Source organism: Netta rufina, assembly GCF_964035555.1.
Source record: "Netta rufina genome assembly, chromosome: 14".
NCBI lineage: Eukaryota > Metazoa > Chordata > Aves > Anseriformes > Anatidae > Netta > Netta rufina.
Genome location: NC_140137.1, coordinates 9505719 through 9533221, shown reverse-complemented (window position 1 = coordinate 9533221; position 27503 = coordinate 9505719). Strand labels below are relative to the sequence as shown.

Below are 27503 nucleotides of genomic sequence, written 5' to 3'. Positions count from 1 at the left end.
CAGAACTTCTGAAATTTGGGGAAAGTTGAGATCATTTTTGTTTAGAAGTCTCTTTCTCTGTACCAAAGCACAGTGACCTGGGAGGCAGTGCAAGACTTGTGTTCAGCCTAAAGGAAATGCCCGTAGCTGTCCAAACTATTTTTATTACTGTTTCTGCTGCATTAACACGTGCAGCCCTCCCCGTCCTGTTGCCTGTGGCACAGATTTCTAGGGAGCCTGTAGCAGGCTTGGGTGTGCAGAAATAACAGGAGGGAAAAGTATTCAGTGCAGTTCATTCCTTTTCCCTTGGTGTGCTAAACATGCTTCCTTTGCACTCCTGGTTCTTAGGACTGCTTATGTGCTGTGGAGCCACAGTAGCTGAACTGTGCTATTCAGAGCCAGCTGAAAGTCTGGTGTGCCTGGGACCAGACCTGCTGCTATGCCCACTCATAACAGCCACCTCTCCTCTCACAGTTGCAGACGTCTTTTGTGACTATCTTTCACTCATGGTTAGCTTGGCCCAGACAATTCCGGTCAGTCTGATCTGTTCTGTTTCTGTAAAAGCTTGTATCTTTTTGATTAAAGACAATTTAGTTTCCAATGGCCTCACATGTAAAACCAAGGAATAAAAGAGTCCTCAGAGCTTCCTGCCAAGTGAACATATGCCTGATGATTGCGGTGTTTTTTATTTCTTTCTTATAAGTTCACCTTCAGTGAAATCAGTCTTTAAATAAAACCAATCTATGATAATTTAGCTTGGCAAGGAGAGTGAAAGGAGAATACATACAAATCACAAAATAGTGATTTGTCTAATGAAACCCATCCAATCCCTCCTCCTTTTATTTCTGCCCCTTATCACAAGATCAGAATGTGCTAGGCAGTTAAAAGAAAGCTCGTGGATATGTCAGAGGAAATACTTTATCTCTTAACATCTTAGACAAGTGGAAACCTTTGTTACCAATATTCTGAAGGCAAAACTAGGAACTTGTTATTTTCTTTTTTACGGTTAGGTCTGAAAATGAAAAGGGGAGCTGGAGGAGTGCAGAGGTGAAAGAAAAATTGCAAGCCTGCTAACCCTTGCATGTCAGGTGTAATATAATGCCTGGCAGAGATTGATAAGAAGTGTCTGTCTCTCCTCTGCCTGGTGTTCCAGGTGCATGGCAAAATCCCCTTTCTGAGACACTCAGAAAAGCTCATATGCAGAGCCCAGCTTCAAGTTGGCCAGCCTGACATTACAGGCCCTAAGACACTTTTAAACAGCTTTATTCTTTCACCATTCTAACTGTGACCTGAAGAATTGCTGTCACTCCTTTCTTGTCCTTTACATGTGTAGGCTTTCATTTTAGCCCCTCTCAGTGGCTGTTGCTTTGCTGGTGATGCTGTCATGCTAAAGATTGTCCATTTTAGCAGCCGTCCCTCCGTGGGGATGGTTCAGATGTTGGACCACACAGAGAGGAGTGGGAACATCTGTTGTGCACAAGCAGGTGGAAAGAGGCATGGGTCCCTGTGGCCCACCTCTGTTCTTTCTGCAATGAAATGCTCCAGGTGGGGTTGGTGGAGCTGTAGGATTGGCAGCATGTCTGATGCAGTGGCAGAGGTCATGGAGGTGTTGGTAATCATTAACAGCAAGGGCAGGATGCAGAGGAAAAGTCTCCAAAGAGGCCTGGCAGGACAGCAGAGCAAGCGCCTGCTCTAGAAGGAGATGCATGGAGCCGGCCTGAGTAAGGGGAGCCATAGAGCCATCAGGTCTGGCCATGTGGTGCTGAGAAAAGAGGGAGCCAACCCTGGGGTGCCTCCATCACCAGTCAGTTGTTTCTGACTCAGTGCTGCCTCCGTGCCGGGTGCTAGTGAAATCTGGGGTGTGGAGCTGGCGTGCATTCCCTCACCCCTCATTATGCAGCAGTGGGGATAGCACACAGGTTTCAGATGGGGACTTGGTGGGTTCGCATCATGTGTGTGCAGCGCCTGAAAGAGGCAGGTTTCACATTGTCTGGTTTCTCTTTTTGTAGCTGTCCCTCCCAAGCTGAAGAAACTGAAAAGTCCAAACGTTCATGTTGGTGAAAAGATCTCACTGAAATGTGAGGCGACTGCTGGCAACCCTCAGCCATCCTACAAATGGTTTAAAGATGGCAAAGAGCTGAAGAAGAGCAAAGACATCCGGATCAAATATGGGAATGGGAAGTAAGTATGCTATGGGGCTGCTCTGCCTCTGCTAACAAACACTGAGAGTCTGGGTCCTGGTAAGCACCCTTGCAAAATTCCCAACTTGCTACAAGTGGTGCCGACCTCTCCAGAGATGCTTCCTCAGAGTCACAGGACCATGTACAGGCTGTTTACTGTGCCTGGGAGAGTGAGAAAGGTTCAGGTGCCATCTCTCAAGCACTGCTAGTCCCATTTTCCTCCACAGTGAGCAGAAAGAGAGGAATGAGGCACACACAGAAGAAACACATAATTTTTAGATGGGGCTCTTCTTGGGGAACTTTGTCATTATATATCTGAGATGGGCGTCCAGTGACCTGAGGAGATTACTCCTTCCCTGCTGACTGTAGGCTGGTTGTGGGCAGCTCAGGTCCCCTGGGGTGGAACCTGCTTTGCGAATGCAGAAGCTACTCAGAACTCAGCTTTTGCCCCACAAGCCTACATAGGGCCTGCAAACATGTGGGAGGAATCGCTCTCGTCTCCTCAATTTAGGTAGACTCAGAAGCATCTCAGACAGTCCCAAAGATGCAAGGACACCCCGTGATACTCAGCCTGACTAGGGCCTGTAGCCACCTGCCAAGGTTTTGCCTGTCGGCTAGCACATAAGAGCTTGCATCACTGCATTCACAGCAAGTCTCATCTGCCCCAAACTCCCCACACAGCAAAGCTTTTGGGCAGTGCTCTTGGTGTGTGTCATCCAATGGCCATGGGCCATGGCACCTCATTCAGGCAACACCAAAACACTGGGTGAAACAGGCCTCAGTGAGTGAGCTAAGTTCAGATCTGTTGGTTGAAACGGTATTTGAGAACGCATAGCTTAGCTGTAGCCTTCCTGATGGAGGACGCAGGAGTGCTCTTCCATCCATACATGCCTTGGGTAGTGCCTTCTACAGAGGTGTATCTTCAAGGCTTTTTGGAACTGTTCCATCCCATTCCTGCGAGAGTAGATAAGCAACTCTCCTGATGCCCTTCCTGCCATGCACAGACCAGAGTGGTGCATGGCAGAGCTGGGAACGCAAGCCCAGTGCCTGGGAGCAGAGGGAGGTGAGTCAGATGGCCAGACATGGCAGGGCTGTGCAATTCGATGGACTGTCAGGATAGAAACGGGCTGAGAAAGCTGTTTGTATCAGTAAACTGGTGCTTATTCAGGGAAGTCCTGTAGCAAGGCTTCACTGCAGGCTATAACTGGAAGTGGCCACTCACCTTAGATGTCAAGCAAATGAAAGTATTCAAGGTGCATTATTTTTCTAGAGGGTTTCTTCTTGGGTAATACTGCAAAATCAAACAGGTAGCCAAGGAAGGGGAAACAGCTGCAGAGATCTGACCAGGGGCAGGAACCAGTACAGAGGGGCTCTCAGTAGAAATTCATTTAAATTGATCCATGTTGGTATCTTTTCAGGGCCAAATATGTATATATGATATATCCTAAAATTATCCTGTAAATGTGACTATGCTTACATTCATATATCCTGACTTAGCCAGCAACAAAGTCAGCTTGCAACTGTCTAATCCCTTGGAAATCTTAAAACTAATTCTTTGCCAGCATATGTTGTGTCTCAGTATGTGAAAAATAGTTCATCTCTTTATATATGGAGCTGATAGAGTATCCATTTTAAAAATTAGAAGCCACTGAAAATCAGTTAGAAACTCTTCTTTAGGTGCTCAAGTGGGTCACTGTCAGTTGCTCTAATTTAATTTCTATCCTGTTGGTTAATTTCAAAGTCACACTAAAAATGGTTGGCCTCTGTCTAAATAACTGCAGGACTCATGGATGTTTTGACACAAGGCAGAAGGATGGTCAGTGGAAAGCTTAGGCCAGAAACATCAGCAGAACCAGGATGACTGGTGGATGTGCTCTGTTCAGGAAGAGCTGTCTTTGCTCAGCTGCTGTCACTGTTTCCATGGCCTTTATCAGCCTCATGGCCCGAGTCATGCCATTCCCTGTTTGCCGATGGGAGTCTGGAGGTGGAATGACCAGAAGGAAGGTCTGTACCTCACAGTTCCACCTCTGTGGATGCCATGTCCCTGTGGGTGGGCAGCTTGTGGGTCCTGAGTTCATTGATGCTGATTTCTCAGGCTGCTGAGGAGCTGTTCCCCAGAACCAGAGAGGGTTTGCCCCAGCCCAGACACCCAGCAGACCTCTCTGCAGAGGGATCTGGCAATGGGGGGGATCTGCAGTTCCTCTGCAGCATTTCCCTGCTGTTCTCCCAGAGATCGCTGTCCTTCCATGCCTCCCATGCACTTGTGTCCAGTGTAAAGCTGTGACAGGCTGGCATCCCACCCACTGTGGCACAGGGGCACACTGTCCCTGGTCAGGGGTATGAACATATGGAAGAAGATTGATACTCTTTATTCACAATGCTGCTGTCAAGTCACAACTTTGCATTTTCTAGTTTCCATGGCAACATGTTGGCTCGTAGCCTACCAGTGACAAGCCAAAAACATGTGCGTGTTAGAAGTGCTTCCTGCTGGCAAAATAAGCCCAAGGATAGACATTTTAAAGAAAGCTGAGCACCTGCCTCCTCCAATAGCTGAGGCTCCCTCAGCAGTAAAGCTATGAGTCTGTGCTCATCTGCCACCCAGTATTGTTTACATCCTGGACTGGTAGACCAGGCAACACAGAGTCTAGGATCTAGTAGTATTGAGCTGAGATGGCTCAGAGAAGATAACTCCTTGCCCCTTATTGAGCATATAACAGTGCAGGAACACTTCTCCAAGTAGTTCTGGGAGGATAACCAGTGTGTACCCAGTCTGCCACGTTCAGCTTTCAGACTGTTTTCTCCGTGGCATTTGCTAGGTCTCAGTACTTGAAAATTGAGGGCAAAGTGATCACTGGCATTGGACCTGCTTCCTTCTGGACTTGGCTGCATGCAAAAAAGTACATTAAAAATTGCTCTGTGCTGATGCAGGTTGAACAAGGGAGTCCTTATGACTCCATGTGTCATCATTAAGTAGCTAATGGGGATGAGTAGCAGAGGGAACCAAAACTGGGCATGGGAGATGGGTGCATGTCATTAATTCCTGCCTGTTAGCAGAAGTATCCTAAACTGTAAAGCTGAGAAAGGAAGGCTTACTAGATGATGATTAATTCAAGAAGAATGGGATTTACATGTGGCTCCAATTAGAGATAACATTGGTCTCAAGATAATCGTTCGCTCTTTCTTACAGTTAAGAGTAGAGTGGGGTTTGAAAGGACTAAAACTGAAATTGAACATTGTAGAGGTACTTCCACAGGGAAAGCACAAAAGGCAAAAATCTTCAGACCATGCAGCTTCTGCCCAGGTGCACATTATCATTTATTTAAGAGTTTGATCCAAAGATCTGATAGAGTTGTTTGCTGCAGCTAGACAAAACAAGCCCTGCCAGGTGATGGAGGTGTCATCCATACTGTGTCCCTTGGCCATATGAGTCCTCTGCAGAGCTGGGCACAGCTTTGGGTCTGACCGTAACTGTAGCCTCTGTGGTCCTTAGACTATGTGCAGAGGTTTAGGATGGGAAAGAAGAACATAATTACCCTGTATCACTACTCTTAACCGCTTTGTCCCTGACTTTCCTCCCTGCAGAATGGATATCGCCCTGTGTGTTTAACGAGCCTTAAAATCTTTAGCTAGAAAGATAAACTGAAGCCCTCTTTTACTCAGATGTGATCAAGCTTTTATCTGCTCCCACTGGCCTTCTTAGAGAAATATATGTTATCAGGAGGAGAGGAGCAGGTAACCATGTCAGCTCTTCAGCTTTTCCAATCACCTTTCCTCTTGTTTTTTAAACTTACCGGCAAAATTTCTGGTGCCTTCAGGCAAAGGAGTATTTTATTTTATTTTATTTTATTTTATTTTATTTTATTTTATTTTATTTTATTTTATTTTATTTTATTTTATTTTATTTTATTTTATTTTATTTTATTTTATTTTATTTTATTTTATTTTATTTTATTTTATTTCCAATAGATATTTGCTGGAGGGAGGAGAACAATTCTGATTCCTTCTTTTTGAACTGTGTGTTCCATCTGTAATTAGTAACAGGCTGGGGCAAGCCTGGCTTGTATGGAGAGGAAACTTCTCTTTAAGGTGGAAGAAAAAAACACAGTTGATGGAATCTAGAGAATTTACCCAGAAAGAATTGCATACTATAGTGAAAGTAAAGCATAGTGACTGGTCCACCCCTTCTAATCTGCCAGAGATACCTTTTGCTGCTGAGTGCACCTGATATGGTTCAAGGCCACTGGGTCCCAAGAAGTTAAGGTTGAGGCTTGACTTTCTAACTCTCCTGGCAAAAGGTCAAATGACAACTGTGGAGAAAGTGAAGGTAGACTCATAGAATCATAGAAATCATAGAATATCCTGAGTTGGAAGGTACCCGTAAGGATCATCAAGTCTTAACTCCTGGCACCACGCAGGTCTGCCCCAAAGTTTAGACCATGTGACTAAGTGCACGGTCCAAACGCTTTTTAAATTCAGAGAGGCTTGGTGCAGTGACTACGTCCCTGGGGAGCCTGTTCCAGTGTGCAGCCACCCTTCTAGTGGTAGTTTCTGTTTGCTGAGGTGCAGGGAATCTACCCCACTTCAGGCTCACTCAGGACTCTGAGACATGCCGATTGTCCACTGACGGTGGGTGGGGTGTCCAAGAGCCTGGTATTCTGCTCTCTGTGGCTGTCCTTACAGCCTCTTCTTCTTCTCTTTGTGTGCTATTTTACCAAGGGAGATTGCTGGGCTGATGAAGTAGGCGTATCGTTAGATTGGAGAAGGTTGGCAGTTCAGTTTGGGACAGGCTGACCATATGACATCCCTTGGGAGTAGTGTCCTACTTTCAGTATCACCAGGAATCCCTATTGTTAGCCTGTAAGTGGAGCCAAGGGATACCCTCCTCTCCTGTTTCTGTACAGTAGTCCCTCAGGCAAAGCTAGCTGGGGCAGATTCATTGCTGGGGTCTTCCTTGTATAGTTCCCTGCAGTAGATTATTCCCCACCCACAATGAATGGGGCTGTGGTCTTCCCTGTACAGCTCATTGCTTTGGAATGAAGGCAAAAAATAATAGTAATGCCAAAGCAGCAGGGGAAGGAGAGTGCCAATAAAGATAAATGATTTCCTAATTAAGCCTGGAGACAAGGAGGGGCAAAGAGAACTGTTGAAGCCTTGTGGGAGCCAGAGTGAACCCAAGCAGGCTATACCACCACTCTGGCAGGGGTCTTCAGGCTGACATTTTTAAACAAAGGAAAAAGCTCACTTGACAATGGATCTTGCAAGAGCAATTCCAGATGCCTTGAAGCTAAGACTCTTCTCAAGCACCGGTGTTGTTACAGTCACCAGGGAAGCTTCTGTCTTGCTAACTCTCACGATGTCATTATAAGTCTCCGATATTTGGGATTTGGTTTAGCTGCTGAAGGCAGTTTATTGAGGGGGGTTTGAAAAAGAGCATCTCCTTTGTTTGACTGTTTGTTGTTTTAAAAGAGATGATGATGGACATCATTTTGGCCAATGCACCTGGGACTGAACCAGGGAACTTGAGAACTGAAAGGAGAAGTGGTTGGGTCTTGAGCGAGAACAATCCACAAAGCCTGCAAGTTGGGGCTCCTTAGAGATTCAGGGAATGGTTATTTGATCAACAACAATTGACTTATAATGGCTACCAAGTTATAGCCAGATGCTAGGCTGCTTCAACTGATAGTGTGTGCAAACTTAGCTATGGAACAAGGTTTATATGCCTGAAGTTTTGTATATTTTTTCTGATTATATTGTCTGGTTTATATATATATATATACATCTTTTCCCTATAGATCTTACCCACTGCAGCTGCAAAATGTCACAACTTATGCTGAAGCACCCTCTTTGAGACATGAATTGAAATCCCATTCATCCAGTTTAATGCTTTACCTGGCACTTGGGGAAGGAGGGCTGGGGTGCTGACTGAAGCTGTAGGCAGTTCATCTGGGATAGCACATTTTATACCCACAGTCATGAGTTAGCCCAGTCCCCATTATGCTTCATGGATCAGGCACTGGCAAGTACCCGTGACACACATCATTTGCAGAAAAGAGACTTAGGAAGAAATTAATATCTCCAAAACTCCGAACTCAGAAAGGAGCCTCAAGACTAACTGAATCTCTTGCACAACCCCATGTAATATTATGGTGATGCATTTTGCAGAGGTTTTGGAGGGATGACACCATCTACCTGAAGGTGTCATCCCATGCTGCTTTTCCATGACCTTATGTCTCTGTTCCTGATAGACATGCTTTTCCCTGATCTGAATATTTCAGCCTGGCTTTGCATGTCTGCATTCCTGTGCTCTGCACGTCTCCCACAAAGACTGCTGCTTTTAGTACTGCATCTCCCTCTCTACCTCCCCTGATTCTTCAAAACAGTTTGGTTTTGCTCTACAAGCTCCCTCTGGTCTTCCTTTTCTGTCTGGCAGTCCCTGAAGTTTTGGTCCTACCTCTGAGTTGCCCATCCTATCAGTCTCCATCTAATATGTGATAAACTTCTAAACGAGGACCAATATGCCTTCTCCCCAGCTGCACCAACCTTTTGTTCTCCTCCCAGCTTACAGAATTAGTTGTGGTTTCATTGCTGAGATAGTGAGGCCTCTGCATATTGTCCTAATTGCATACCTACATGGGGTTTCTTGTCTCTCTGTGTAGGTTATTTGCTCTTTGGAACAAGGAGATATCTGTTCTGCATTTGGTAGTGTGAAGTCCCTGGTTCTTGTGCATGTGAGATAAACAGGAAAAGAACCTGCTCTGATCTGGCCTCATAATATTGCTCCAGGATCTACATTCTCCCAAATGAATTCAAATCTTGGCATTGGGGTTTGAGGGAAATTCTAAATATTCTTGGGATGGATCAATTGCCTTGAATTCCAGGATAAGAAATACAAGGGAACCCATTCTGACATCAGGTCCATGCCTCAGCTGTAGCCCTAAACTCAGCTTTTATGTGTGTGTTGATTTCACGCTCCGGCAGCTGCCACAGACTTGCCAGCACAAGAGCAGCTACACATCAACACAGCAGCTACAAAGTCCACTCTGGGAATGGGTGTGTGGTTGGATTACACTGCCTCTGCTGCCGTACACCTTTTCTTGTTGCCTGGACATTCATGGCAATTCAGAGATGCAGCCCGAGGCTGAATTTGAGGATGGTTGCACAAGTGACCCTGCTCTTTGGAGCGTACTTATTGATCTTTTCCCCTTTTGTTGACAATGCATGACCCAGAAGGGACTCCAGCTCTTGCTCTCAGACCAGTGTCAGTGTCAGATCTGCAGACTGAGGACTGGTCGAGTCTATCTTTTAAAATCAGCCGGTCCCAAGCCTGAGAACAGAGAGAGAACAGCACTGCTGAGCACAGAAGGGGCAAATCTGCTTTTCAGGTTAGAACAGCACTTTAATGTGGGGGAACAGGGGTAGGAGAGAACAGGTAAAGGGGGTCTGGGGGTGGTCGGTTCTATCCTGGGCACCCACAAGTACATTAACTGTCTCCCATGCCTGCGATTCCCACAGTCCCAGCAGGTCAAACACTGAGTCGGGCAGGTGATGGTGAGGGGAGGAGGAAGGAGGACTTTGCCCATGGCAGAAGGGATGGTAGCTGAGTTGAAAAGTCTGAACCTTCCTTTTCTTACCCCTCTCATTTGATTGATTTGCTTGAGGGTTGCTTTCTTCCCCCCTTTCCCATTTGCTGTTCTTAAAGCTGATCCTGAGCTAGCTAGGTCATGCCCTAGAGTTCATAGCAGCCAACACAGTAGCTATTTGTTGTTCTCAAGCACTGCATTGCACAGTTGGCTTGCCCAGCTCTGTTGTGCTGCTCTGTAACTGAAGGCAGGGAAGAGACTGGGGTGGTTTCTATCTGGTTGTGCAGGGAAAAGGATGCTCCTGGCTGCCATTTCTGCCCTGTCTAACAGAGGTGCTTTGCCAAGGCCATCCCCATTCTGCTTCACATACCAATGATCTTCTGCCTGACTTTATCTCACTGCTTCTTGGGGAAGATGAATGTGTTCTCTAAAGTGGGGACACCGAGAGCCCCTGCTCCAGCCAGCGGATATTTGGTGGTCGCTGGATAATGCTTCTAGACAGTAAGAGGAAGAATTGGATATTCTGAATCTTCTTGCCAGTCATAAACCTACTCTCTCAGGGCAATTTCATCATTGTGCAGAGTGCCAGGACAAGGCACCAATTAAATCTTTGGTGGGTAAGCAGCACACATACCACAGTACTGGCCTTTCTGCTCTCTGCAGTATTGCTGTGTTTCCTGCCACCAGCTGTCTGTTCAGAGAGGAAGGGAGTTAATAGATAACCACAGCAGTCTATTCAGTGTGTCCTTTATGATGGTCAAATCTGATGGTCAAATTTTTTATTGCTAGGATCTCATGTATGTTTGCTATGGACAGTGTTCATTGACAATTTAGAGTCCAAATAATGCATAGTCTTCCAATTCCCCTCAAAACTAATTCCTTGCCTTTTTTATTACTTATGTGTTAGCTACCCTATTTTTAGAAGACTAATAAAATACTATAATAGTTGTAATCCTAGAGCTATTTTTGTCCTGCATGATGCAGAAGCAGGTGAACTCACATAGGGATCACTGAATCTTCAGTGAAATGTAGATGTCTCTAAGGTAGCTTGTGGCTGCTGCTGTAGGCTTTGAGTTGAATAGCTTTGTAAGAAGCTGACTGGGAAAAAGGTCCCATTTTCCCTTGGCAACAGGGAAGAGGAGAAAAATGATTCAAGCTAACCAAAGTGCTAGTGGGAGCATGACTTCTGTCATGAAAAGTTCCTCTCTAGATGAGATGAAGTGCCTGTTTCTTTTCCTCTAACTGGACAGGAGGCCTCAGGGCCCAAGCTCATATTTAGATGTCTAACTCTGAGATGATGAGCTTACAGCAATGAGGCCACCCTTCATGGCCAGAATTTGCCAGGATCTTTGTGTAGGCCATGGCCAAGGGCAGATCTCCATGTTTCCCATTGTAATCTGGAGATTGGCACTCCAAACTGCCCTCTGGGGGACTCTTTCTTTTGGCTGAAAAGGTATTTTGGGGGATCCTGTTCTGGCCAGGCTGAAGGTCTCCTTGTGAATTCTATCCCCCAGAGCTTGCAGACAACATATTCCCCATGGCTTACTCCTCCACTGGCACTACAGGAGATAATTAGTGCGTGGCTAAGTCATATGTGCTGAGGGTCAGAAAATACAATGAGGCAGATTTTCCCCTGGAGTAAAGAAATGTCAACAGAGTTGCACTACAGTGAAATGATGGCATCTGTCAGGGACCCTGGCCCTTTCACTGAACAAACAGCCCAGGGCAGTGCCTTCCTCCAGAAGAATGGCATCGTCTGGCAGCCAGGCACCCTCCTGAAAGCACACGACAGGGTTTTCCAGGGGCTAGTGTCCCCAGGAAACACTTTGCCCAGAAGAGCAGAACGGGACTTGATACAAAACTCTTGTGAGCAATTTAATTCCTCTTAGTGTTAATATTTGGTATTTATTTAAAAACACACCTCAGCTGTCAAATAAACAAAATGTCTACCCTCGGGGGCAACAGGAAGAAGAACACAAACTTGCAAAACTAATTTCTTAGGCAGTTTTGAGGTATTTCAGAAGCACCTGAAGATAGTAAAATAGAACAGAGTTGGACTGGTCATCTTTCTCTTTGCCACACATAGGTCAGGTAAAGTCTAACCTGTTTTACATTCTCAGTTAAGTTCATCTAGTGCGCAAGTATTATCCGTGTGAATTAAAAGGTGCATGACTAATGCTGTGAAACAAGATATTTCTCTGACTGTTTACGTGCTTACTGGAATAGGGAAATTCTCTTTACTGTATCTATGTTCTACATTAAATCTCATCTGCTTCTGTACCTTTCATCTCTTTCCCTGAAGTCTGTTACTTGACATTATACACCATACTCCTCAGACCATGGGTCTGGGCTTAAAAGCAAGAAAAACTCATGATTTTTCAAGGGAATCTTGCAATCCAGGATAAATTTGACAACTGTGATAGAAAATAAAAATAAGCTCTTTTGGCAGTACAACAATCTTGAGCATTAAAACAAAATAATCCTCTTTCGTTTCACCTTGATGCTGAGGTTCTATAAATACCAGCATTACTTTTTATTCTGATCACATTCTCCTCCAGTTCCAGGTAAAAGACCACATGTCTCTCATCATGTTCTTGGAGATGAATCTGTCAAGTATGACCCCTTTCATTAGCTTTTTGTGTCACTAAATTACTTACTAATTTGTATCTTTGGGACTTAAAAACCTTTATCTGGAAATGATCGCATACCTAGGTGATATTCTAATGCTGTAATGGATTTTTCCAGTTACTGCATGCAGCGAAACGTGCTGTGCATGTGAGATCATGGTGTGGCCAATAATCATTAGAATATCTGTCCTCCGGCAGCTGAAGGCGGCATGTTCATTAATGCTTTCAGCTATGCACCAGATATCCTCAACATGCTGGTGTGCAAGGCTGGTGTTCTCTACAGGCTACTAGGTTAAAGCTCTTCAAAGCTGTGTAAGCACCACTGTCTTGCTGCTTTCAACACGTGCTGCTTTTCTTTTTGTGTTGCAGCAGTAGCTGCAAGCCTGGATAGGGGTGGTTTATGAACAGATGGTGTGTTCTGTCAGTGAAGGTTGAGACAACTGAGAGAAAGTAATGGCTGTGCTGAGGGCAGTCTTGCTGGGAATCTGTGCAGTACTACTGGGAGCCCACCTTGACCCTTTGTTTTTACTATACCCATCTCTGTTGAGGGAGAGGAGAACGTGGTCCTGCACTGGGCACTACAGCCCTGCAGTGCCAACAGCCTCCTTCCTCAGGTGCCCATCACACCTCCCCAGTAAGAAGCAGCACCCAACTGTCAATGGGCAGCAACAGGCCCTGGTGGCCCTGAAATGCTTTGTGTCTCCTGGGTGCATGTTAACTCCTGAGGCATCACAGTGAAGGCCATAATGCCCAGGACTATTTATTGCAGATTACCCTTGGAGACCTGAGAGATTTCAGGGAAGTATCCCACACTGGGAGCCAAGGAAGTTTTGCACCACACGGAATCAGCCTGCTAGTTTAGGTCCCCTTGTTTGAATGTGTTGGCCCAAATAAATGTCTTTGTACTGTGGATTAGGGGAGACCTCGGATTAGAGGGATTCAGGAGGCACACATTCATTTAAAAATTCCTCCACCTGGGGCCCAAACTCATGCAATTGGACACTTGACTGCATCCTGCAAAATGAGGCAGCACCTGTATCCTGGGAGCTGTACCAAGTCATCTCCAAGTGCTTTTAATTTACTAATATAACCAGTGAGATGTTCATACTGTGTCCTTGTGCCCTGGCTCTAGTAGAACAATATGTCAGGGTGTTAAAAGAGATGTCAGTGTGCTTCTGTGAAGGAATTTGCATGGAATATCTTTTCAACAGTCTGAAAAAAAAGTCTTTCTTAGATGACATATGTAACTTTGCAAACATTTCCAAAGTTAATGATTATTTTCCACATAAGAAGAATTTTATTTGCCTTCAGAAATGTAGGCCAGACCAGTGGGACCTCTTTTTAAAGCTGTCAGTGCTTACAAACTTCTCAGTCTAGTTGCTGTATGACACGGACCTGAGAAAAAAGCTTGTAGACAAAAGGGTAGAAAGCAGGGAGAGATATTCCCACCAGAAGAGAACACAGGATGTTTTTTGATAAACTGTCTAAGCCAGAAGGAAATCTAGTAAAACAGAAAGCCTGATGAGGGAGTGAGTCTCAATCAGCCTTTGGTTTGTGTTGAAGGCCGCTAAAGATCTCTGTTGAACTGTTTAACAAAGGGTTTTGCCTTTTAGTGAGAGGCATTCTGGAGAATGAGACATCAGTCACAGGTGGTGGGAAAGGTGATGCTCCTTTTCCCTGTACCACCACAGAGCTGCTCCCACTCCCATGAGACATGGAGCACAGGTTGTTGGGTCACATGGGAAGTCATCACATACTGTGTCTTCTGCTCTTTCTAGGTGCTTCTGGCAATAAGATGATCATGTGAGGTTCAGCCTCACATGTTTGTAGTGCATTGGAGTATGTGTATTTGGGGGAGACGAAGTACTTGTCCCGTTTGCTTGCCTGGATAAAGCTACAAGCTATTTGCTAGGTCAAACCACAGAGCTGTGGTTTGCAGGATGGAATACATGGGTGCACTACCCTATAACCATAGTGTGCGTGTTTGAGATAGAGTGTGTGGCACTGCTGGAGATGGGCAGGGGGGCATGCCACAAAAGTTGAGCTGCTTCTTTGCTGAGGAAGGTGCAGAATGTGCTGCTCATCTCCCCATCTCCTTTTGCAGGCAGATCTTGCTGTCTTTCATTAAAGTGGCTTTTCTCCGGTACAGGAAGTCTGTTTGCTGGGAAGCTGGGGCTCTTGCGTTCAACCCCTTGTGAGACTTCTTGACTGTCCATATGTGGCCTTTCTGAAAATGAGAGCAGATGCCAGACCAAACCGTGGCATCAGGCTAAGAGCAATGGGATCAGAGGAGATGTTCATTTAGGAAATCATGATGGCTGTGATTCCTGGGAAGGGTCTCATTTGAATCCTGACCTGGTCTATTCAGCTCTTGAGACTGGGCAGCCCATCTCTTCCAGAAGGGGTGACTTACTAGGCAGTGTAGTAGGGCCAGGAATGGTTATCAATTTATGAAGATGGTTAGCAACTGAATAAGAAATGTCTGCTGTACTTTTCAACAGAAAGATTTCCAGACTGCAGTTCAACAAGGTGAAGCTGGAAGATGCTGGAGAGTACAGCTGTGAAGCGGAGAACGTTTTAGGGAAAGACACCGCAAAAGGCAGCCTGAATGTGAGAAGTGGTAAGTGAAGAAGCCAGCAAATGTCTTGAGCCATCTGTCATTCAAGCAGAAAGTGGGAGGTTCTGCACGTGATCTATGATTTTGTTTCATGCTTTCAGAGTATCGAGTAAAACAATCTTGGGAGATAAGAAAAATTGCAGCTTAGCATAAATGTTTATCTTTGTTATCTGTCACTAGCAATGTGGTAAATTTACATTTTAAATAAACTTACAGTCTATGTATTTTTTAAAAGGGGCAAGGAGGAAAGAAAAATGGTGAGCTTGATGTTTTATTTTTTTTTAAGAATTTCTGAGAAGCAAAACTCACCAGAACACAAGTAATTAAACCATAGCTTTGTGATGAATGAAGTTGCTTCTGGTTTTCATCCTAGAATGTGTGCTCCATCTCTTAGAGCTCAGCGGATGGAGTCTGAGGTTAGGTGGTTTTATTATTATCTTGGTTATAATAATTATATTGCTTAACATGATGGTTTGGATGCACCCTCCAGCTCAGAAAGTCCCCACAGTGGTTGCCAGAAGCTGGACGGGTGTGACCAAGGGAGGGATGACTCTGTACAAGCTCTGTTGCCTAAGCTCTTCCTCCTCCGTTCACAACAGCCACTGTGGGAGCCTAGGCTCTCTGCGATGCAGCCTGTTGGTGCGATACTTTTTCTCTGCTGTTGTGCTTTACTAGCACTGGTCATATGTGAAGGAAGGTATTTTTCTCCCACTGCTTTCTGGCATTGTTTTTCTCTATTAACCTCTGCCTCAGCAGTGCTTGCAGTCATGAGTCTTTATTTTGTGAGGCTGGAAAATCACATAGCCTCCTCCTCAGTTGCTCTGCCTGTAAAAAGCCAGTGCTTGCAAAACCTGGGGAAGAAAACCCATGCTCAGACCTTCTGCCTGTGAAGTTAGCTTTGCTTCCTTTCCAGCCATGACAGGAAAGGTGTCCAGAGTAAGCTAACTGAAGCAGTGCCACTCCTTTTTTCTGACTCACACTCTGTCTGTCCCATTGCAATGCAAACAGTTCCAGCTGCATGCACGGGCAGTGAGTGCCTGCCACCAGAGCCCTGTGCGCCAATTCGGCTCCTTCTTTCCAGCCACTAGCAATCCGCTTGCAAAAGAGGAAGACTGATTGAATAGTGCCCATCACAGCAAGGCCCTGAGCCTGCACACTGCTTATGGCACATCTGGCCATACAACTACCAGCTGACTCTTCCTGTGTGTGTTGGTAACGGCTGCATCTAGCAGGGTGCAACTCTTCCTTCTCAGGAAGGCAATGTGTCTGGCAAGGGCAGGAGCAGGTGGCTTTCTCATTCATGTTGCAGGGAGTGTGAGGACACACCTGAGTTGCTTAGAAATGTGTTAAGAGTAGAAAAGCAACCAAAGACACCAAAAGATCTGCCCTGTACCTTTGCGTAGTGGGAGCTGCAGGCTGCAAGGTGCTGCAGGTCTAGTAGACAAAAGATAGCCCAGCTTGTGGTGGTGTCTTAATTAATCCATTTTCTAAGGAGCCTTGAAAATCTGCCTTTGGCTTTCAACACTCAGCTGCATGCATACCTCACTGCTGCTGTTTGAAGGTCACCTGGCAGAGTAGCGGGTATTTGCAATTAAATGCTAGTTGCATCCTTTGCAAAGTTAAACAAGATGATGATGAAGATCACTGTAGACTTTTGCCCTTCTGACACCCTCTTTGCACTCTTCTGTTGCTGCTCCCTGGAGCTACCCAGAGCAGAGCAGCCTTCAGCTGTGCCTGTGCACTTCTCGCTCATGGAGTCTCCTTCTTTCATTCCCTGTTGTCCCTACTGCTGGGCTTTCCTGGGACTTGGACAGCTTTCCTCACCTCACATCTGCACACTCCCTTCCTCCATGATTTCTTTCAGTAGAAAACTCCCCAAGGCATCTGATTGCCTCTGAATCCATGTGTGTGCACTCTTCTGTCCCAACCTGCATTGTTCTTTGGGTTCCTTAGCACTCGTTGTGTTGTGGCTACATCTCAACACTGCTCTGTGAAAACTCTAGGGAGTCTACAGCAATTAATCAGAACTGTGTGAGCTGGCCTCTCCTTGGAGCCTTCCCCTCTTTCCCTCAAGCTCAGTCCAGATATCAGTTGCACAAGGGATCATTTCAGTCATGCAAATCTGTTGCAAATCATCAAAAATGCCACAATGAAAAGAGATTTTCTTTAGAAAAAGAGTGGCCACAATGCGGAGATCAGTAATGAGTGGTATTCCTCAGGGGTCAGTATTGGGACCAACACTGTTTAACATCTTTGTTGGTGACATGGACAGTGAGATTGAGTGCACCTGCAGCAAGTTTGCCAATGACACCAAGCTGTGTGGTGAGGTTGACACACTGGAGGGAAGGGATGCCATCCAGAGGGACCTGGACAGGCTTGAGAGGTGGGCCTGTGCAAACCTCATGAAATTCAACAAGGCCAAGTGCAAGGTCCTGCACCTGGGCCGGGGCAATCCCAAGCACAGATACAGGCTGGGTGGAGAATGGATCAAAAGCAGCCCAGAGGAGAAGGACCTGGGAGTGTTGGTTGACAAGAAGCTTGACGTGAAACAGGAATGTGCACCTGCAGCCCACAAAGCCAACTGTACCTTGGGCTGCATCAAAAGAAGCATGGCCAGCAGGGTGAGGGAGGTGATTCTCTCCCTCTGCTCTGTTCTTGTGAGACCCCACCTGCAGTGCTGTGTTCAGCTCTGGGACCCTCAGCACCAGAAAGACATGGATGTATTAGAACAAGTCCAGAGGAGGGACACAAAGGTGATCAAGGGGCTGGAACGCCTGTTCCACAAAGACAGGCTGAGGGAGCTGGAGTTGTTCAGTCTGGAGAAGAGCAGGTTCTGGGGAGACCTTATTGCAGCCTTCCAGTACCTAAAGGGGGCTACAGGAAAGCTGGAGAGGGACTCTTTGTCACAGAGTGTAGTGATAGAACAAGGGGTAATGGCTTTAAATTAAAAGAGGTTAGGTTTAAATTATATATAAGGAGGAAATTCTTTACTCTGGGAGTGGTGAGGCACTGGAATAGTTTGCCCAGAGAAGCTGTGGATGTCCCAACCCTGGAAGAGTTCAAGGCTAGGTTGGATGGGGCTTTGAGCAGCCTTATCTAGTGGGAAGTGTCCCTGCCCATGGCAGGGGAGGAGGGAGGAGGGTTGGGACTAGGTGGTCTTTAAGGTCCCTTCCAACCCAAACCATTCTATTATTCTATGGTAATGTCATGACCCCTTGTCACTTAGAAAATGTCCATCAGCCAAACCCAGTAGCTCATCTCTTCTCTGCAGTTATGGTATTTCCACAGAATGCCCAGCTCAGAAATAAAAGCTTTCCCATTGAAAAGTTTTGGAAGGGTATCAGTTTCTGAGGAAATGCTTCTGGGTTTTAGCAAAAACATATTGTGATTTGGTGCTATTTTCTGATTTTTATTACTTTGAGGTAAATTAGCTGCATTCTTAGAAAAATGTCCCATTTCCCAGCCCTCTTTATTGAATAGTCCAATATTGGCATCACAAGTAGGAATGAGAGAACAGCTGAGATGTGGCAGTTTTAGACTCTTTTTTTTTTTCCTCAGAAAATTTCTAGACAACTCCTAAACTCATATCCCACCACCCCCTTTGCTAAACATCACAGGAAAAATTAAACTTATCCGAAAAGTGGTTTTGCTTTCCTTTTAATTTACCTTTTCCCAGTGGTCTTACCATCTGTCTCTAAAAGAGTGCTGTGCACACAGCAGAGGCTCCTGATACTTTCTCCTTTGCACATCTTGAGGGTCATGAGGGGCTTTGACCAAGAGGGGGCTTTTGCTGCCAGCTGGCTTGATCAGAGCTGGTGACTATGGACGATGGACTTCCCAATATCCTGCTTTGTAAGGAGGAAATAGCTATGTGTACTGGGCTTCCATATTGCCTTGGGTCTTGGCCTTCATCTGTTTACAATTCTTCCATCTCTTGTAAGAGAATTACTTCGTGCTGCAGAACTGCAAATAGTTATAGGGTGGAAGCTCATCAGACCATCTCACCTTTTCCTATGCTCCATGTTTTTCTCCCTGTGTCTGTGATCTCATCTTTGCACTCTTGTGGCCATCAGGGCTAAGAAAACCTTCTGCAGTTTCACTCGTCATGTCCCTGGTGACTCCTGAGCCATTTCTGTCTTTTTATCATGATGTCCCTTTACAGCAAGGGGACTGACGTGCCCTGTGCTATACCCCGCAGAGGCACTCATTTATCTGTCTCTTTCACACAGTTACCCATCTGAGCGTCCTCTAACCACTACTAACATATCGATAGTCTCCCCAGCCTGTGCCACCCAGCAGCACCTGCTCTTGTCCTCCTCCCTGTAGTAGCTAAGCCCAATCTTCTCAGCTCAAAATAGATATTTTGTTCACTACTTTCTTACCTTAATTTTCCCAGGAACAACGAAAGCACCACAAGTTTTACCAGCCTCAGAAACTAAAATAGTTGTTATGGAAGAAGAGTGTAAGTACTTCTCTCCCCACCCCCCATATAGTTTCTTTCCCCTTATTTGTTTTGTTTTTATGAGACAATTTACATAAATGCTTTATTTCCTTCTGGAATCTTCTTTAATTGCTACTTCTCTTTGATTTCTCCCAAAGCTCTGATCTTTCACTAAATCTTTCAAAATACAATTTATATTGCTGGTGTCCATCTTAGAGAGGAAAAAGGTCAATAACTATTATGATGGTAACCTGAAGAACATGCTACTTAAAATTGGAGATGGATTTTAAACGTTTGCAGCTCTTTCAATGTATGTTTTTTTTTGACACTTGTAAGATGTCATTGTTACAACCTGGGGTTTAGGGATTTTATTTTTATGAGTCTAGGTAAGAAAAAAAAAAAGGCTACAGGAAATACAGGAAAGGAGACACAAGTCTTCTAAGAATAAGTCAAAAGAAAAAGGCAGAAAATACAGCTGAACCCTGCTGGCACATTATTTCTTGAATCTCTACAAAGCAATAAAAGATTTTCCCAAATGTTTAATTTGATTTGATTTGGTGGAAGTGCTTTTTAGCATTCCCTTCTATTCAGTTGTCATGAGTGCTGTAAAAAATAGACACACAAATAAAAATCAAAACATGGAGCAATGTATACAAGTGGAAATCTAGAAGCCTGGCTGTTGGTTCAGCTCTTTCTAATGGAGGGCATTATTTCTACGATGGAAAGTCTCTCCCTGCTCATGGACACTGCGGCACACAGAGATTGTCAGCATGCTGGATAACCCACTGGGATCCAATCCAGATGAAAAGGCACCAGAGAGCTGAGGACCAAGAAGTTGTTTCAAGATCTGTGCTATATTTTTATTCCAGCTGCTCACACCCTGAACTGACAACACAGCTGGCTGTGCCTCTGTATTGACAATTCCACTTAGCAGATTTCGTGAGAATGTTTTTTGTTTGGAAAATTCAATCTTTTATTATTTTAAAAGAAATCTGATTATATGCACAGCCGGGACTAGTCAGGTATCCTTTAAAAGCTTTTCTGATTAGAAGATTCCACTTAAAATTTGCTCCTTCATTGTTCTTAGCCTTCCACTGCAACAGTGACATAATACTGAGATGTAGCAGCATGTACTGTACTGTCCTTCCTCAGGATTTTTCCTTTGGGCTCATCAGCATAGGTCCATGCAACATATTTGCATCACATTAGATATATGCTAATTTCACTGAAAGCAAAGTTTCAGCAATAGAAAGGAAACATACAAAATCACCATGTGGCCTCCACAGAAGTTTCTTCTATTGAAAAATCTTATCCTCTGCTTTCTCAACATAGAAATGTCACCCTTGGCCGTCTGCTTTTTTTCTTAATGGTATAAAGAAATGGTAAAGTCTCTGTAGTTAAAACTGTAATCGACTTTTTCCTTTACATTCCTTTTTTATGATTGCTCTCTGCTGTTATCTAATCATAGTCCCCCCTGATTTTCATACATGATTACTACTGGTCTATCACAGAATTGCACGTTTCTAATTTATGGGGAAGTAATGAAAATGTTGTGAGGTGTGATGATCTGGAAGGATGACAAGTGTCTAATTGTTTTAAAATTGTAATTCTTTTAAATATTTATATTCATAAGCTTGTCTGGCAACATAGGTTGTCCCACCTTTCATTGTTTCACTTAAAGGTTGTAAATGATCCACTGGATTGTAAACACCATCTTGAGAAAGCACCATGGAAGCTGGAGCTTGGTGATAGCTGCAGTTCCCTGGGAAAGGAGAGCACCTTGTGCAGGCAGCTTGGTCACATCTTTACATTTCTGTTTGGACCCTGGTGCAAGGTGGGCATGTTACCAGGCAGGCTGGGTACAGGTGTTAGACCCAATAACTCCAGAAGATCACCATGTCTTCTATGTGGCTCAGATGGTCCCTATGGGTAAAAGGGTAAAATCCAATCACTCTGTGTAGCCCCATGTGCCTCACCCCCTATCTCCCTGCTGCTCCTGTTGTATATGTTTTTAACTAGTATTTTTCTGTAAGGTCCCAGGTTCTTCCTGGGTGATCTGGCCTTCCTTTCTACTACTGCATCTAGAACAGGAATCACGTATTTCCCCCTTGGAGTACTGTTAAGTATTGTTTAATACTTACGACCTCATAAATGTAGCTACTAGCAAATCCTTCCACATCCTGAGTCACCCCTACCTTCTTCCTCTTCAATAGTGGCCACAGACCCCTAGGCATTTCTGCACACTTGACACGAGGCAGGTTTAAACACCAGACAGCACTCAAAACATAACCCAGGTCTTCAAGGTGTTCTGTCTCTGTTCTTGGGTAATTTTATTTTTTTTTTCTCTAGAAGCATATGTTTTGTCCTACTGTTTTCCAGCTCAACATCTTCCCATGCCTAACTGGCACTTGACACAAAGCTACAGAGTGCAGGGGGGCAAGCTTGCACCATAAGTTCTCAGAAATATTTGTGTCATTATGATAGTGTGCATGGGATCTCTTTCCCAGCTACTGTACCCCTTGCCTTTAAGCTGGCTGCAGCAGGTCCTCTGGTACTCTTTGACAGGGTACTGGTTGATATGGGCTTCACAAATCTTATAACAATATGTAGAAACCCAGGGATCTCATGGTTCTTCTGCTGTAGAGACAACCCTGATGCTAGTCTGGACCAGGGACTAAAGACAGCAAACTCAGAAGTTCTGGATTCAAATCTGCCTTGCATCCTGGTCCAGTCCATATGGGTACAATGCTATACTCAGAGTACTGGAACCTTGCCAGGCAAAAAGACGCATTTCCTGGTGCCCCCGCTACAGGGTATGTGCGTGGGGCACCACTCATTCAGTGGTGTGAACACCTTCAGATGAGATTCAGTGCCATGTAGCAGATGTAACAAGCTGTGCCATGGAGTATGTTGAGAGCTGTCCTGGTCTTACAGGTGTAGTGTTGATCTTTTGTATGCACGGTCAAGCCAGATTCTGAAGGCCAGATTCTGAAAGAGAATCTCCAGTGTCTGAGAAAGTCCTTCTGTGTTGCTGCATATTTTAACATGATATGGCTGTCTTACACCTTCTCTGAATATATGTTTGATTCTGAGAATTGTTGGACTAGAGAAGCCATAGATATGCTTTCTTAAAAAAGCACTGCAGCTTAGAAGAGAAGATAAGCCTACTGCTCTTATAAAGGAGTCTTCCTATTGAGTCTAGTAAGTGTAAGATAGGTGCAGTAGCCTTGTCCATAGTGAAAAAGTGTTAAATAAGACGTGTCATCTTACGTTTATCAAAGGCTAGGAGTTTGCACTGGATGGCTACAATGGCTCAGCTCACATGCAGGAACTTGCAGGGGTAGGGTAACTTGATTGCGTGCCTTGATATGGAGAGAAAGGTCCTTTATACTCATTTCAACATCCAGAGTACTCAAAATGGTAATGTGATCCTGTCACGGTGCAGCTTGAAGCAGATAGACAAAGGTTCAGGAGTCTGGCTACAGACCTTCTTGGTAAACAGAGTAGGAGTCATTCTCAAAGTTCAGAAACATTTTGATGGAGACAAAAATGGAATGAATTTCAGAGCAATCTGTAGAGCAGTCTGTAGAGCATTCTGAGATGGAAGGTCTATGCAGGACAAAGATACTAAAATGTTATCAAAGATTCATTTTTAAAAGGTAAGGTAATGTTTGAAATCTGAAAAGGTCAAGTAACCTCTTTTGCTCATTTTCTGCTGTTGAGTTCTCCTCTACTTCCTTTGCTCTATTTGGACCAACAGTTGAACTCTTAAGGGTAAAAAGAGAATATAGTCTATTCTCTCTGTGTAAACGAAGTACAGTTTGGATGCTGTCAGAATACAAGAGGATCTGACAATGATGGGCAGGTGCTCTGAAACAACATGTGGATCATTGCAGCTGCTCATCTGGACTCTGCTTCATCTCCTTTGTCTGGGACACTGTCTAGCTAATCTGGTTGAGTGCCTTTACTTCACCAGCCTGTGTAGGTTGGGCAGTGTTTGCTGGGCCACCTAATTTCACCCTATGTGTGCTCTGCAGCATAGTGAGGTTTGGGATCATATTAGAAGGTGGAAGACAGACAGAGCAAGAGAAGCAGAGCTGAATTGTGCTGGGAACATGAGGGTTGGGAGATAACGTGGGGCACTTCGATGAAAACTGAGCTCTGGATTGATTTCTGGGGCTTTTACTTCAACCGCTGGGGATCATAAGTGCTACCTGAAGTCCCTTTAAAGATCCCCATGGAAGTTTAGGTGAAATAACCCTTCTTTCTCTGATTAAGTCCATCCCGCAGTGCACCAGTGTGGGCACACAGATTTCATAGCTGTCATCATAGTGATGTCATTGGACTTATTGGGTTGGACTCATTCAGGCTCTCCCTCTCCCATTTACTGCCATGTTTAGCATGGCTGGTGATGGGAATTCTTTCCTTACTTCCTCTCTCTCAAGTGAGATAAGCCTGGAGGACTGCCATGATTATAATGGCTCAGTGGTATCTTTTCTATGATATGGTTTCTAAGTCATGTTTGATCACATCTAGTTGAACCAAAACTTCAACAACTTTTAACCATGGTAAGATGATGTGCTGAGCAAATTCAGCCAATTCCACCCACCTTTCCTCAAGTCCAGTCTTGCATGGCCTTTACTGGATAGCCTTGGCAGATCTACGCATTAATTGATAGGTTCGGTTCAATCTCGGTTCACTCCAGGTCAGTCCAGTCTGAAGGCATTGTACCCTCCTAGAGCTTATGGTGGTAAAAACATGAGCATGGTGCAGTTGGTTTGGAGCTGAAGGGTGTCCAGCCAGCACAGGGCACAGCTAGAGCAGATGGAAGTTGGCCTGCCAAGGGTTATGAGGACAGACCAGTTTTCAATATTAGACTAAAAATAAGTCCTGGCATGACCTTTACTCAGATAATTTAAAACCATAAATTTAGGATCCAGAACCGGAGGTGTGGTTGATAATTGAGTGAAGCCTGCACACATGCAGGCATGATGCCTTGAGGTGGACGTGTTGGAGATCTTGCTGTTGGTCTGCAGAGATCGCTGTGTTGTGCCCTTGTGGTGTTAGGTGATGTAGATTGCTTATTTTGCTCACTGTGTATTTTTGAAGCAACCATCCCATCTGATATGATACTCAAGGTGTGATGTAAAGACAGGTCTCTACAACTCTGAAGTCAAAGATGGGGAGTGTGGAATAAAGTGTGGGTTGGAAGCTGACATCCCTTTGAAGAAGGCAGTAAGCCCAGCCTTCTGAGCAGGAGGCTGTGTACCAGGAGATCTGCACTGTTGGTCTGACTCCATCGTGTGATCCCGGCATGTTGCTTCACTTCTTGTGCTTAAGCTGTCCCACCTGCAAAGCATTCCTGCTGGCACTAGCCCTGCTTTTTAAGTTGTTGAACAAATCCCCTCATTGAAATATCATGTTGCTGCTATTACAATTCATGATGGGGATTTGGGAAAATAAAATACTGCAATGCTAACACAAGCATTCTAGGAGGCTGGTGGTAGAGAAAAACATGGGAAGAACAACTGCATAAAACTGGAGAGATCAGCCTTCAGGAGCAACTAGAGGCTTTATGGTAACACAGGACTTTGTCCCTTCAATAGCTACCTGTCCCACAGAAACAAGTAGTCTCCTGGTGCTTTTCAGTCTTTAAACTTGTTCCTTAATGAAACACCAGAATAGTACAGATGGATGATATGGGGAGTGCTTCTTGTGTGGTTTTGATCAGCAGTATCTGTTGCTCTCAGATGAGTGTCCTGCAGTCTGACATTTGTATTTTTGGGTGAGCTTCTAATCTGCAGATATTGATCCTCATGATCTCCTCAGGAACTGGGAAGGTAATTCCAGCAGGATCTATTTTAATAAAATGCAGGAGTAAATATTGGAACATTTCCAAAGTAATAAACACACAGGAGCAGAATTTTTATGAGCTCTAGAGTCACTGATCCATTGCCTGGTGAGCCCCAGTCTGCACAAATCCTTTCAATTTTATGTACAGATAGCAGAAGTGAGCAGCTAGCCTCCATTCAGTTTTTATTAAGGGAAGGGAGTGTTGTACCAGATGTACAGAAATCTGCCTCAGAGAGAATGGTTAGGATCAACAGTCCTGCAGTGTATTAATCAGTGTAAATCATGGATTTAGTGTGGCTCACACCAGGATTACCCTGCTACAACTAAGCAATAGAATGGCCAGACACCTTCTCAGCCATGTTTTTCTGACAAGGAGTTGGATGAACTGGCTTGAGAGGAACCTCAGCAATTCTGTGTTTTATCAGTAAGTACATGAGGCATATACAGAGCAGGCAATTTGTATACACTCTCTGACCAGCTGAGTTCATCTGTCTAACTGAATGTCTAAATATTGAGAGAATAAAGTGTCTGTACTCTATGAACCCACCAGTCAACTTTATTAAAAAAAAAAAAGAGAGAGAAAAACTATCCCTGTCTCCTTGCTTTCTTGACATTAGCTGTAGCTTGTGAAAAATTAACTTAAATTTATAGTCCAAGCTGCATTAATTAACTCTCTGGAGACTGCAAGCAGAGTTTTTCACTAGATTCCGGAGAACAGGGCTAGTGGTCTGCCTGAGAAGGTTAAATAACATGCATGGTATAAGATTCCCTGCGTAATCACTGATGGTCTTTCTGCATAGTTAGAGTAGAATAGGCTAGGCTAGGCTAGGCTAGGCTAGAAAAGAACAGAATAGAATAGAATAGTTCGGTTGGAAGGGCTAACCAAAAGTTAAAGTATATTGTTAAGAACTTTATCCAAATGCCTCTTGAACACTGACAGGCATGGGGAATCAAACATCTTGCTCTTCCAGTGTTTGACCACCTTCATTGGAAAGACATTTTTCCTAATACCCAGTCTGAACCTCCCTTGGCACAGCTATGTGCCATTCACATGCATCCTATCACTGGTTACCATGGAAAAGACATCGGCACCTCCCTCTCCGTTTCCCCTCCTCAGGAAGTTGTAGGGAGCAATGAGGTTGCTTCTTAGCCTCCTTTTCTCCAAACTAGACAAGCCAAGTGTCCTCAGCTTCTCCTCATAGGACATGCTTTCCCTCTAACCAAGTTTGTTGCCCTCCTCTGGATGCATTCAAGTATTCTTTGTATATTGTGGAGCCCAGAACTACACACAATATTCAAGGTGAGGCCACACCAGTACTAAATATAGTAAGATAATCCTCACTTTTGACTGGCTGGTTATGCTGTGTTTAATGCACCCCAAAATGCGTTTTGCCCTCTTGATTGACAGGACACACTGCTCCAAGTGGTTAGATGAGGGGAAAAGTCCTCAGGTTACACCAGGGGATGTTTAGGTTGGATATTGGGAGAAATTTCTATACTGAGAGGATTGTGTGGCCTTGGAATAGTCTGCCCAGGGAAGTGGTTGAGTCACCATCCCTGGAGGTCTTCAAGAAACCTGTAGTTGTAGAACTTAGTAGCATGGTTTAATGATGGACTTGTCAGTACTAGGTTAAAGGTTGGAATAGGTAGAATCATAAAATCATTAAGGTTGGAAAAGCCCTCCAAGAACATCTGGTCCAATCATCATCCCTCCACCAATGTCACCCACTAAACCATGTCCCTAAGCACCAGGTCCAACCTTTCCTTGAACACCCCCAGTGTTCACAGATACCATGAGACACAGTATCTTTTGATAACTTACTAAAATCCAGTAAGATTACATTCATTGCCTTCCCTTCATTCACCAAATGGGTAACCTTACCATAGGAGATCCAGTTACTAAGACAGGACTTTCTTTTCATGAACCAGTGTTGATTATGCCTGATAATTTATACCTATAATTTATATACATATATATATACCTATACTATATATTTTACCAATATTTATAATTTATGCCAGGCAGTCATTCTGGTGGGGGTCTATTATAGACCACCAAACCAAATGGATGAGACGTTCTACAAGCAGCTGGCAGAAGTCGTGCAATCACCAGCACTTGTAATTGTGTGGGACTTTAGCTTCATAGATATCTGCTGGAAATGCAATACAGCCCAGAGGAAGCAATCATGGAGGTTCCTGGAGAGCATGGAAGACAGCTTCCAGACA

The 27503-nt window shown here is 44.5% G+C and overlaps 1 protein-coding gene across 1 annotated transcript in view; it reads left to right on the top strand.

Moving 5' to 3' along the window:
- The window catches only part of NRG2 (neuregulin 2), a gene marked incomplete at both ends in the record, with an annotated part of 175061 nt that overhangs the window by 108923 nt on the left and 38635 nt on the right, over positions 1–27503 (top strand). The window contains 3 exons of the mRNA XM_084295014.1: positions 1989–2160; positions 14868–14986; positions 19380–19445. Of these exons, the coding sequence (XP_084151140.1) occupies positions 1989–2160; positions 14868–14986; positions 19380–19445 (357 nt within the window). The remainder of the gene's footprint in view (positions 1–1988; positions 2161–14867; positions 14987–19379; positions 19446–27503) is intronic.